General features: G+C 42.3%; 1 protein-coding gene across 1 annotated transcript in view; it reads right to left on the bottom strand.

Annotated features, from left to right (window-relative positions):
* Nucleotides 1–8,844, bottom strand: part of LOC122739508 (WAP four-disulfide core domain protein 8-like) — a 40,102-nt gene extending 31,258 nt beyond the window's left edge. The window contains exon 1 of the mRNA XM_043981232.1: nucleotides 8,806–8,844. Within this exon, the coding sequence (XP_043837167.1) occupies nucleotides 8,806–8,844 (39 nt within the window). The remainder of the gene's footprint in view (nucleotides 1–8,805) is intronic.
* Nucleotides 8,845–13,456: the final 4,612 nt, after the last annotated feature.

Below are 13,456 nucleotides of genomic sequence, written 5' to 3'. Positions count from 1 at the left end.
TAACTGAAACCACTGTCATCTCAGTCACCAGCTCAGGGCCCACAGCCATCATGGAGGGGAACAATCACTGAAGAGAAGGGGCCTGCCTTCTTGCCACCACCAATGCCAACTGCTGACCAACTGCCATGAACAATCACACAAGCCACTCTGGGAGTGGTGGCATCACCCAGGTCACACATCCTGCTTTCATCTTTGCCCTCATTCTGGGCAGCAAACCCCATGGGGATGTGTCCTAGAAATTGTTTATGAGGGTGCTGTAGCTGTTACTGAAGATGAGAAAAGAAAACTCTTGCCATCAAAGTCTTTGGTACTATGGAGTGATTCAGCATCAGAAACTGAACTCATTTTACCAGTGAAAATGACATTAAAAAGACTATCAGCTTTGACTCTGTCTGTACCCTAAGGACCATGAAACCTTTCCATCTGACTTGGAGCTGAAGTCTTCCATATGTATTAGAATGTGAGCTCCAGGGGCAGCTAGGTGGCGCAGTGGATAGAGCACCGGCCCTGGAGTCAGGAGGACCTGAGTTCAAATCCCGCCTCAGACACTTGATACTTACTAGCTGTGTGACCCTGGGCAAGTCACTTAACCCCAATTGCCTCACACAAAAAAAAAAAAAGAAAAGAAAAAAGAATGTGAGCTCCTGTCTCACTTTTCTAGAACTTAGCACCATGCTTTGCATATAATATACTTACTCAATGCTTTTTTCACTCATTCATTACACATGAGGAAATTGAGGCCCACAGATGTCCAGTAACTTAGGCTCATAGGCTCATTAACTTAGAGCAGGAAGTGGGTTTTTTTGTTTTGTTTATTTTTTTTAGTGAGGCAATTGGGGTTAAGTGACTTGCCCAGGGTCACACAGCTAGTAAGTGTTAAGTGTCTGAGGCCGGAGTTGAACTCAGGTCTTCCTGACTCCAGGGCCAGTGCTCTATCCACTGCGCCACCTAGCTGCCCTGCAGGAAGTGTTTTTAAAAGCCATCTAGTCTAACCTTTCCTTTTACAGATGAAGTAGCTGAGTTCCAGAGAAGCAAATTAATTTAGAATCATAATATAGTACCTCTTCCAAGCTTATTCTTTCTAGCAGGTTACATTCTCAAAGGGGATAATAATATTTCTTCCAGTAGGGTTCTAGAGATAACCATAAGGGGTTGTAGCTTCTAATATTCTTCATGAGCTCCCCGTCTAGTGTGCCTCCTGATATCAACCAACCAGCAGAAGCCTAATAACTTTTACAAAGGATATTTACTGAGAGGGCATGGCAAAAACAGAAGTTACAAAAATATTCCTCAAACGGGGTGCACACTCTCCCGCCACTGGGGGCAGTAGGTACAAATTAAAGTACAAAGGTTTTCTACAAACACCTGGCCCCAGAGTTCTTTCCTCCACTCATGGAGTCCTCATGAAGTTCCCTTTGGCTGTAGCTCTCTGGGGGGATTGGTTGATTGGCACCTTTCTCGAATACATAGCAAAAATTTCTTTCTGTCACGGGGGGGTCACAATCCTTGAACCTGACACTGTTTTCGGGGAACTGTCTCTCCACCTCCAGGTGCAAGGTTAGAGATTTGAACTCAGTTTCTTTGGTTCTAAATTGAAAATTCTTGGCTATGTCAATTGTCTCTGTTTAAAGCCCCCCTCTCCCAACCTGACCTCCTTTTATACCCTTTCACTAAGCCCATGACCCCAGCATTTCTTATATAATTTACGCAAGGTCACTCAGTCAGTGGCAGAGCAAGGACCAAAGCTAAGATCTCCTGCTTCCCATCTCATATTTTTGTCACTATATCATGTCCAAGGAGTGGTGGCTGGGAGAGAGCTGAGGTGGCTGACCCTTAAGTCCATATTCAATGATTTTCTTGAAACTCAGAGGCTGTAGGATGGGATCAGAAAGATGCTCTAGGGGGCAGCTAGGTGGCGCAGTGGATAAAGCACTGACTCTGGATTCAGGAGGACCTGTGTTCAAATCTGGCCTCAGACACTTGACACTTACCAGCTGTGTGACCCTGGGCAAGTCACTTAACCCCCATTGGCCCGCAAAAAAAAAAAAAGAAAAAAGAAAAAGAAAGAAAGATGCTCTAAGGCATTTCTTAGAAGATTATAACTACCTTAGAGGAATAATTGCCCTAGAGGAATTTCTAGCTTGGCAGCAGCCAGCCAGGAGCCAGCCTTGCCCAAGGCAAAGCACACCAAGCTACACATTCTGGCTTCTGGGAAAATGGGCAATAGAGACATCAGAGGGAAAAACGTCAGGCACTTTGAGAATAGTCAGTACTTGCCCTTGGGCAGTACTACAAGGGTCAGTAACCTTGGAACCCTCTTACTCCTCTGTCCTTCTTTCTTCTCAATAGGGGTAAGTGGGAGGCAGAGGAACATTCATGGGCCATCTATTGCAACCCAGGCTTGAACAGGAATCTCTTTCAAAGCAACCTGGGTAGGTGGTCATTTGATGTTTGCTGGGATACATCCAGTTTACTGTCTCCAGAGGCAGTCCATTCTCTTTTTAGTTAGCTCAAATTATTAGAAAGTTTCTCCTTACATAGAGCAGAAACCTGTCTCTCTGAAATTCTTAGTTTTCTAGTTTTGTTCTCTTGTGCTAAGAACAAAATTTATCCCTCTTCCACAAAGCAGCTCATCAATGATTGAAGACAGCTATTATGCCCCCACAACCACCCTGAAATCTCTTTGCCAAGCTAAATATCCTTGGTTTCTTTACCCAGGTCACCATCTTGGTAACCTTCTGGACACATTCCAGTTGGTCAATGTCTTTCCTAAAATGAGTTCCCAGAACTATGTGTGTAGTTCCCAGAGTATGTATGCAGTTAATTTTTAAAAAAAATTTAATTTTTTTTAGTGAGGTAATTGGAGTTAAGTGACTTGCCCAGGGTCACACAGCTAGTAAGTGTTAAGTGTCTGAGGCTGGATTTGAACTCAGGTACTCCTGACTCCAGGGCCGGTGCTCCATCCACTGCACCATCTAGCTGCCCCATGCAGTTAATTTTTTAAACTCATATTGGAAGTGATTTTTATCCCTCTTAAATTTCCTTCGAGATTCAGCTTTATGATAGTTTTCAATTTTAGACTCAGTCCCTTCAACCTTTTGATCACTGCAATTTCCATATGTAAGGGTATGGAAATCTTCCAAACACCTCAAGCCTGTTTCGATTTTTCTTCTCTCCTCTCTTGTCCTACTGTCTCCTCCCCTCTCCTCTCTTTACTTCACACTTTAAGAAGGATTTTAATAAGTTGAGGAGCATCTAGAGGAGTGTTACTAGGATGGTACAAAGCAGATTCAAGTTTGATGAAAGGATGAACTTCCTAACAAAGAGAGTTGTTCCAAAATGAAATGGGTTCCCTTAGGAGGTAGTGGATTTGCTTTCTCTGGAGGGCATCTCTAAGATCCCTATATCCTTTTCAGCTCTGACCTCCTATGAGTCCCAAAGCCTCTGAATCTGAGGCTGTCAGCAGAGTCCTGGTCAAGGTGATATTATTTAGTCTTATTCAATTCAATAAACATCTATTAAAAATTCACTATGTGGGGGCCGCTAAGGTGGCACAGTGGGTAAAGCACTGGCCCTGGATTCAGGACTCCCTGAGTTCAAATCCGGCCTCAGACACTTGACACTTAACTAGCTGTGTGACCCTGGGCAAGTCACTTAACCCTCATTGCCCTGCAAAAAAAAAAATCACTATGTGCATAGCACTGTGCTAGGCAACTATTTGTTGGGGGGTGGCATTCTGTGACACAAAGGTGAAAAAATCAGTAGTAGGATGCAGATACTCAAAGTTGTGTCTGAAGTGGCTCTCCCCAGAACACACTGTGAAGCCCCCTACTATTCCTAAATTTCCCATCTAGCTAATACTTCACTGGGACTGAATCACCCACTATTGTAAATCATAAAGTCCCATTCAGGTATGAAAAATAGTTATGTTAATGATTGCAGGAACCACTAGCTTCATCACTGGGGATGGGGGTTGCTCTCTCCAGTGATGCCCTGTGATTTTATAGTAGATAGTTGTTTCATGAGATGCTATGGCCAATAAAATAAAAATATAATCATCTAGTTGCCAGCATCATAGTGATGAGCTTCTCAGAGCTCATTCCCAGAGCTTAGCACAGTTCCTGGAATGTAGTGAGTGATCAATAAATGTTTGCTTGCTGATTGACTAATTTAGCTAGGAAGGTTTGCAGATAATGGTGGGAAAGCAACTTGTCACTAGTAGAATCCACCAGGGCTTGTCCTATACTGGCCTAGACATCCCCCTCTCCACCATGTTTAGCTTTTACCTGTTTTCAAAGTCTGACTCCAGTGGCTTCTCCTACTGGAATCCATCAGTCAGGAGTGACTTTCCCCACTTTGGATCTCACATAGTTTTGCATTCACATTTGTTTTGCACTCCTCTGATGGACTTACTTGTCATGTAATTGGGTTTTTTGTCTGTTTTCTTTCTTTCTTTCTTTCTTTCTTTCTTTCTTTCTTTCTTTCTTTCTTTCTTTCTTTCTTTCTTTCTTTCTTTCTTTCTTTCTTTCTTTCTTTCTTTCTAATAGGACAATGAGAGTTAAGTGACTTGCCCAGGGTCACACAGCTAGTAACTGTGAAGTGTCTGAGGCCGGATTTGAACTCAGGTCCTCCTGAATCCAGGGCTGGTGCTTTATCCATTGCACCATCTAGATGCCTCTACTTATCATGTAATTGTAACTGAAGCCCCACAGGTTATCGGTATGGGACTCTCTCCTTTTTGGTGGAAATCCCTGCCCCATGGCTGTGTAGGGCTCAGGGAAGAATTGCTGAGAATGAGAAAGAGAGATCCAGTCTCTTCAGACTTCTCTTTGAGCTCTTCTGGATTCCAGCTTCAAGAGAGAGGATGAACAGCATCAATCCCACTTCAGGTTTCTGAAGGGAGAAAAAGACACTAGGAAGAAGAAGACATGCTAGCAGTCTCCATTATGTCACTATCCTAGTTTGCTACAATGGAGACTTTGGGGAATTTTTCCTTTGAGTGAAATCTGGGACTCTCTCTTTTCTCTGAACTAAGTTAATTCACTCCCAATGGGAGAGCTCGTTCGGTCTGTATTGTCTGGTATACATTCTCTTGGGTATACTTTCTCTCATTTCTGTTTTACTATCAACTTGAATAAATGGGTTTCTTTGTCATATGCTGCATGTGTTCTGAAGACCCAGAAAAGAATATTCTGGCCACCAGGTCCTCGGTAACTATCAAATAGTTCAGCACCAGAAACGGGTGTGAAGGGGAAAGAATAGGAGGAGTAGAGGAAGAGGGGTGGAACAGGAGAACTTTGAGGAGTTTTAGGATTATCTTGGATGGCTAGATGGGTGGTCTACCAGAAATGATGGAAGGTCTGAGGGCTGCACCAAAAGGGTTCAGGACACAAAAAAGGTTAGGAACCTCTGGAGAAAAGAGAATACTAGATTTAGAATCAGAGGACCTACAAGTGAATATTGACTCAGCTGTGTGACTTGGGACAAGGTACTTTCCATCTCTGGACCTCTTTTTTCTCAATTGTAAAATTATAGGGTCTCTAAGCCAACATCTAGCTATCTGATGCTCCCACCCATCCGTTTAGTTCTCCTCTTGAAGGGTCTGTCCCTTCTGACGGGGACAGGGTAGGAGATGTTTGTTCATAGAGGTTCATTCCCTAGGCAGGAGGCTTAGCTCTCCAGGGTCCCAAAGGCTAGACTGTCATTAGTCTGGAGCCATAAAAATCTCTAGAGTCTCCAGGGGATGTGACTCATGGGTCAGTAACAAAGAGTACAGCCAATGTGGTGATCAAAGGTTCTTCGTGGCTGAGTGCCCAGGCAGTGGCTGTCCTGTCAAGGGCACTGTTCTGAAGACTACAGATTGATCCCTATGGAAATATGCTTGGGGGTGGAAAGGAGTGATCCTAATCATTAGGTCTAACCCCAGTCCCAGACTTGGATGCACTTTTAGGGTCATCCTCAGTTTCTTGGAAGGTCGATGACTTAGAATTTAGAAAGGGACCTTTGAGAGCATCTTGTCCAATCCTCCCATTTTGAGAAAAGTCATAGTAAAGGGAAATGATTTGTCCAGAATTACACAGGGAGCTGATAGCCAATCTGGGAACCAAACCCAGGACTTCTGGTTCCAAAGTCAGTCTCATATTGCCTGGAGGGCTCCCCTCATCTTCTCCAGGCCCAAGGCTCTAAGTAGAAGCAGGGATGAGGAGAGGAATTGAAAGCAGGTGGGAGTCCTTGACTGCCCTGGGAGAGAACCATGGAAAGAGGGCTGAAGGGAGACAGGAAGCCCAGGGTCTGTTCATAGCTATGCTACCAAGGTCTGGATGCCCAGACCTCCAGGAATGAAGGTATTTCCTGCATAACCCCCAGTGGCTACATATTATCTCCAGAAACACATATACAATGCTTTCTTTGGAATTCAAAGACCTCCACAACCTTCCTTATGCTTTGAGTCTTCTACTTTGCTTCTCCTCCACAGACCAAACAATCCAGTAACATTGGTATTCTTGCTGTTCCTCCTCCATGACATTCCAACTCCCACTTAGAAGAATCCAATAGAGCCCATCCCATGGTGACCCAATTCTGTGTTAATGGTTGGGAACAATGGGCATAAAAACTCCAAAGTAATCTCAACAGAATCATAGAATCATGGGACCAGGAGTAGGGACCTCTGAGGTATGAGAATCAGAGTGCCACCACTCTGCTGAGAAAGACATTGTGCTTCTAATTTAAGGCAACCAGACATTAGATTTTTTTAGACATCACAGTTAAAATTTTAGGCTCCACAGAGGTAATTTAGCCCAGAGATTCTCAAGCTCTTTGGTCTCAGGATCCCTTTCCATTGTTTTTTTTTTTAAATAATAAACATTTTAATGTAAAGTTTTGAGTTCCAAATTCTATCCCTCCTTCTCTCCCTTCCCCCTCCCTGAGGCAGTAAGCAATCAGATGTAGGGTATACATGGTCAATTATGTAAAACATTACCATATTATTAATTCTGTATAGGAAGACTCAAATAAAAGAAAAAAATGAAAGAAAATGAGAAATAGCAAGCTTCAGTCTGTGTCCCATCAATATCATTGGGATTGTCTTGGGTCATTGTATTGCTAAGAACACAGTTCTTCATCAAACAAGATTGCTGTCTCCATGCACAATGTTCTCCTGGTTTTGTTCACTTCCTCATACATCAGTTCATACAAGTCTTTCCAAGCTTTTCTGAAATTGTCCTGCTTGTCATTTCTTATAGCACAATAATATTCCATTACAATCCTATACCACAGCTTCTTTAGCCATTCCCCAATTGAGGGGCATCCCTTTCTTAGCCACAGCAAAAAGAGCTGCTATAAATATTTTTCCCTGGGGCAATGAGGGCTAAGTGACTTGACTCACACAGCTAGTGTCAAGTGTCTGAGGCCAGATTTGAACTCAGGTCCTCCTGAATCCAGGGTTGGTGCTTTATCCACTGTACCACCTAGCTGCTCCTTTGCTAAATATTTTTGTACAAATATATCCTTTTCTCTTTTTTGGATGTCTTTTGTACATAAACCTAGCAGTAGTGTTGCTTTATCCCAGGGTATGCCCAGTTTTATAGCCCTTTGAGCATAGTTCCAAATTGCTCTCCAGAATGGTTGGATCAGTTCCCAACTCCACCAACAGCCTTTCCCCCATTTTTCACCTCTTGCTCTGGGAACAGTAAGTAAGTCAATAATGCCCTTGTTTTTGGAAAGGGTACATCATTCCTTCATCCCATCACACTAGTCTCCAACTCTGTAACTTCGCTCTTCTGGGCCTAGCACTCCTTTATATGCATTGCTTCTCCCTAATATCATGCAATAATAATACTAATGCCTAACATTTATAGCTCTTTAAGATTTGCAGAATACTTTACATGTTATCTCATTTGTTCTTCATAACAATCTTGAAAAGTAGGGACTATTCTTATTCCTATATTATGGGTAGGGAAACTAAGACACAGAAAAGTTAAGTGATTTGCCAAAGGTCATAGAGCCAGTAAGTGTCTAAGGTGGGATTTGAACTCAGGTCTTACAATTTCCGGGTGCAATATTCTTTTCCACTGTGCCACCTAAATTGCTTAAATTCCTTGAGGGAAGGGATTGTCCTATTATGTTTATAGTCTCAGTCATTCATTTTCATTGCATTTCATTTATATAGCTCAGTTTGTTTCCCCAGTTGATGGGAACCCCCCTTTTCCCCCCAACCTTTTCTTATCCAGAGCTGGGATTTAATTCAACCCTCCAGATCCTAAATTCAGTGCTCCACTCACTCTACTTGACTCTGAACCTTTGTGGGCAGAGCATGTGCCATATTTCCCCTCTATATATGGTTCCTATTTTTCAGGAACAGAGCACAGGGCTTAGCCCTCCCTGAAGAGTGTAGCTGCTTCTTTGTCAAGGTAGGTCACCAAATGTCCAAGCTGTCAGGGATCTTAGAGACCTCCTCTATCAACCCTCCTCCTGTTACAGATTAGGAAACTGAGGCTCAGAGAGGATAAGTGACACACATGACAGTAAGGGGCAAAATGTGAGAATATGAAACCAGGTCCTCTGACTTCCTCCCCTTCATTCTTTCTACTTCTTTATGCTGGAGTGAGAAGATCTGGGTTCCATTTCATGAAAAAATAAATTGGTTAATCATGTGTGATGAAGTTTTTCTCCATGGTTTATGACTTGGAACTCTGTGAAAAAGGGTTTGAAACCTGAGGAGGCCTAAGTCCAAGGTACAAAGACCAGACACAAGGGAAAATGGAAGCAACAAAAGCAAAGAAAACCTCCTTCCCCCCTCCCACTTACCTCTCTTTGCCTCAATGCACCCATAGGTTTTTCTACCATGCTTCTAGAATTCCAGTGTTTTCCCTTCATAGCCCTATATTTTTTCTAATGGAGGAGAAGGGAGATAAACAAAGGGAGCTGAAGTCAACAAGTCAAGTCAAGAAGCATTTATGAAATGCTGACTGTGTGCCATGCACCGGGCTAAGCTCTGAGGAGTCAGAGAAAGCTGAAAACATGGCATCTACCCTCAAGAAGCACCCCCCCCCCATTCTGAAGGAAGAGACAACATGCAAAAACCTGTTTTATATCTGTAGGTATATTTAAAACACATCATTATGTTGCATATCTCTATATTTAAAACATCATTGTGTTATATATGTATATATGTGTATATGCATATACATATACGCATACATATATACATACATATAAATATGTGTGTACATAGATATGGTTATGTGTGTGTTGTTTCATTGAGCAAACTCATTCATTTTTCAAATGAAACAAAGGGGGGAATGTAGTAAAAAAATGGAAGTTTTAGCTGAATCATTTGAGAGTTGAGCTCATGATACTGATGCGGCTTTTGAAGGACCGCCCTTTTGGGGAGGAGACTGCGACGAATGGCCCTGTGCCTGCTGCTGCCCGGAGAGCTGGCCAAGCACGCCGTGTCCGAGGGCACCAACTTCCGGGATGGCATTTTACGAACTGAGAAGGAACGGAAGTGGGTCTCTCTGGTTTTTTTAAACTTAGCTGTGGTGGCGCGTGAGTGTGCTGGTTCTCGGCCTGGCAGCCAGTTTGGTATTCGGTGAGTTTTATAAAGGAATATAGACTAAGCTTTGATCTAAGATTATTCATTTGTATTTCTACTTTCCTATTTCCCTAATTGGTATCACCTTTTGTTGTCTAATTAATTCCCAAACAATAAAAACTAATCCCTCACTGATTAAAGCTCAGAGGCTTCTTTTTCTTAGTGGTCTGGGAGATACATAAGGGAAAAGTTAAAAGGGGAAGTTTAATGCTCGTATATCCAATTTTAAATCTCACAGTTTATTAGCTAGGGGGTGCAGTGGATAGAATGCTGGACTTGGAGTCAGGAAAACTCATCTTCCTGAATTCAAATCCAGCCCCAGACATTTACTAGCTTCATTGGCCAAGTCAGTTAACCCCATTTGCCTCAGCTTCCTCATTTGTAAAATGAGCCAGAGAAGGAAATGGCAAATTATTCTAATATCTTTGCCTAGAAAACCCGAAATGGGATGATAAGGAAGTGGATATGACTGAAAAATGAACAACAATGATAAATATATTTAACATACATTGTATATAAAACATAACTGTATCAAATGTCTCAGGTAGTCAATATTAAAATGGCGCTGGGTTATTTGTCCTGATCCCATTAGAATAACTGGGGAATATAAAGCATGCCTTACACAAGGGATTTGTGTATCAATCAGCTGGGAACTGTGAGAAAATAATGATTAATAATGACTTTCTAGGAAAGATACAGACATCAGTATAGTTACTCTCTCCCCGTAATCCCAGAAAGTTTAGTTCCTGACTGGGATGAGCCCAAGGAAACAAAGGAAATTCAGATTGATTCTTTTGTTTAGCTAGGGGAAGAAACACACCTTCCCCCCACCACCACCACCACCTGGGGGCAATGAGGGTTAAGTGACTTGCCCAGGGTCACACAACTAGTAAGTGGCAAGTGTCTAAGGCGGGATTTGAATCCAGGTCCTCCTGGGTCTCCACTGCGCCACCTAGCTGCCCCTGAAACACATCCTTTCCATACTCTCTAGACCACCCTCAGGTCATGTCAATCAATGGAATGGAATGATGCTATAACCAATTAGCTTTGATCAGTGTATGGTGACTCTTCTCTATCTAAGGAGGATAAAACCCCTGGCTACACCAGGGTCAACCTCTTTTGTTCTCCACTTGCCCTCTCTGCTTTTTCTCTTGGCTTCCTGGACCCACTCCCTTGGCTCAGAATGAGGTCTCTTAGGGGTATGTAGATGTATAGGCCTGAAGGCCTGAGGCTATGAGGAAGTTAGGGAGACACATAGTCAGTACTTTAGTAATAAATGATTACTGCCAAAATAGGTGCAATAGCCATTAATGTATAAGTAGCAAGAATGTTAGAAATTACAGTTTAACAAATAATTTTTAAAAACACAGAACAAAGGGAAGATGGAACAAGAAGTAAGTGAGGCAAGATCTGTAAGAGACAAGAGAAAACTCAATGGTGAGGGAGGCCTTCATCTTCCACTATGAAGATGGCATCAAAATATTGGAAGGTTCTATAGAGATTCTCATTTGAGAGTTGGTAAACTGTGTAATGGAGCCGGGAAAATGTAAAGGAAGTTGGGGAGAGATTAGGAAGGACAAAGTGTTCACACTAAGCCTAGGAGTAGGGATTAAGATAATTATTTAAGTCAACAAACATTTATTAAGTGCCTACTATGTGCCAGGCACTGTGCTAAGTGCTAGACTTGACATAAGACCAGATAAGGAAACTCCCGCTACCATTGCAAGTCCACACCTTCTCTACAACACAGGCTGCAGAGAGCTGTCTCAAGCATGGAGCCATTAATCAATCATCTTATCTGGGGTCACAATATGGGTCAGATATGGGATTTGAATTCAGATATTCCTGGCTCTGGAGCCAGGCCTCTATCTGTTTCTCATAAGTCCAAGAGTATCCAGGGAATTAGAGAGACCTAGATGCCAGGGACATATTGGTGGCACTTGAAAAGAAACTGTAGTGAATTCAACCCCAATGGGCTATGGGTCTCAGGGTCCCATGACCATTGATTGCAAGGGTCTTGAAACCTCTGACCCAAGCTTGCCTGAAAAAATTGGGAAAGGCTCATGAGGTGTGATTGAGAAGGTAGCTCTACTGATCTTGCATCACAGTCATTCATCACTGCCCCAGCCTTTGGTGTTTTCTCTACCTAAAACCTTAGGCAGCTTCTAGCATAACACAAAGAACAAAACTTTCCCAGAGAGCTACTCAACACAAGAGAACACAAAATAGTTGCAAGAGAAAGCCACATGTGTAGCCATGGGCTACATTTCTTTGCCATCAAAGGGTTTCATCCAGCTCTTTTGCTCTCCTTTCTGTCAATACAATCAGTGCTATAGTTTGAGTTAGGGGCCCAAGTCCTTCCTACTCTTGTCTCTTGCTTAAAGCAGCCTGAGAATGGAACAGAAGATGGTTACCTCATTAGTTGTTGTTCAGTCATGTCTGTTGTGTCTAATCGATTTGGGGTTTTCCTGGCAAAGATACTGGAGTGGTTTGCCGTTTCCGTCTCCAGCTCATTTTACAGATGAGGAAACTGAGGCAAACAGAGTTAAGTGACTTGCCCAAAGTCACACATCTAATAAATGTCTGAAGCTGGATTTAAACTCAGGAAGATGAGCCTTCCTGATTTCAGGCCCGGAGCTCTACTCACTGGGACACCTAGACCTCCTGTCTTTCTGCTATTCCATCTAGCTAAATTTTCTCTGGCTATGCTAACACTGGGAATCTAAGAAAGTCTAGTAGAAAGATAGAAATACATAAGAGCAGTAGTAGACCAAAGTCTCCAGGTGGGATTTATAACTGAACAATCCTGTTTCTTATTTGGGATCTCATTCTTGGACAAGATGGGATGGGTGGGGGGGCCCCATGGTCTGTTCAGACATAAAAACATCATGGGGGAGAGAGAATGTAGATTATATCATTAGATTCTGTTCCATGACTATTACCTTCCTCTCTTAGTCATGCTCATTGTACCATCAGACCAGGGCATTGCTGGACGAGTTGTTCCTGTACCTACTGCACCTTTCTCTTTTGTTTTCAGGTGGTGTCTCATCCCCTTCATCCCTGGGGGACCTGGAGATAATCAGTAGGCAGCCCCAAGCCAGGACAGAGCCTTCATGAAACAGAGTCATGAGCTGTGTCTGTCCTTAATGTACAAGGTGTACAGTGCTTCTACTTTCAGGAATTTGGTCTGAGCACTTTTTTTTCTGTTTACTTGAGTAAAGAAGTAGCTTTGGAAAAGAGAGGTTAATATGGTGATTTTTTTCAAGTAATAAACATTTTTATTTATACTTTTGGGTTTCAATTTTTATCCCTGTTTCCCTCCCTCCCTTCCTCCTCCTTCAGGCATTAAGCAATTAGATACAGGCTATACATGTATGATTATGTATGATTGTCATATTAGTCATTTTGTATAAGAAAATTTGAATAAAAGAAAAATTGAAAGAAAGAGACAAATAGCCTGCTTCAGTCTGTGTTCCATCAATATCAGTTTTTTCTTTGGAGGTGGATAGTATGCTTCATCAATAGTCCTTTGGGAGTGTCATTGTTCTGTTGAGAATAGTTAAGTCATTCACAGTTCTTCATCAAACAATATTGCTGTCTCTGTGCACAATGTTCTCTTGGTTCTGCTCACTTCACTATACATCAGTTCATACAAGTCTTTCCAGATCTTTCTGAAACAATCCTGCTTTGTCAATTCTTATAGCACAATAATATTCCATCACTATCATATACCACAGCTTGTTTATCCATTCCCCAGTTGATAGGCATTCCTTTGATTTCCAATTCTTGGCCATGACAAAAAGAACTGCTATAAATGTTTTTGTAGAAATAGGTCTTTTTCTCTTTTGGGGGATATGTTTGGGA

This window comes from Dromiciops gliroides, chromosome 2, assembly GCF_019393635.1.
Source record: "Dromiciops gliroides isolate mDroGli1 chromosome 2, mDroGli1.pri, whole genome shotgun sequence".
In the NCBI taxonomy this organism is placed as follows: Eukaryota; Metazoa; Chordata; class Mammalia; order Microbiotheria; family Microbiotheriidae; genus Dromiciops; species Dromiciops gliroides.
The sequence above is the reverse complement of the archived record's forward strand: the minus strand, read 5'-3'. Positions and strand labels throughout refer to the sequence as shown.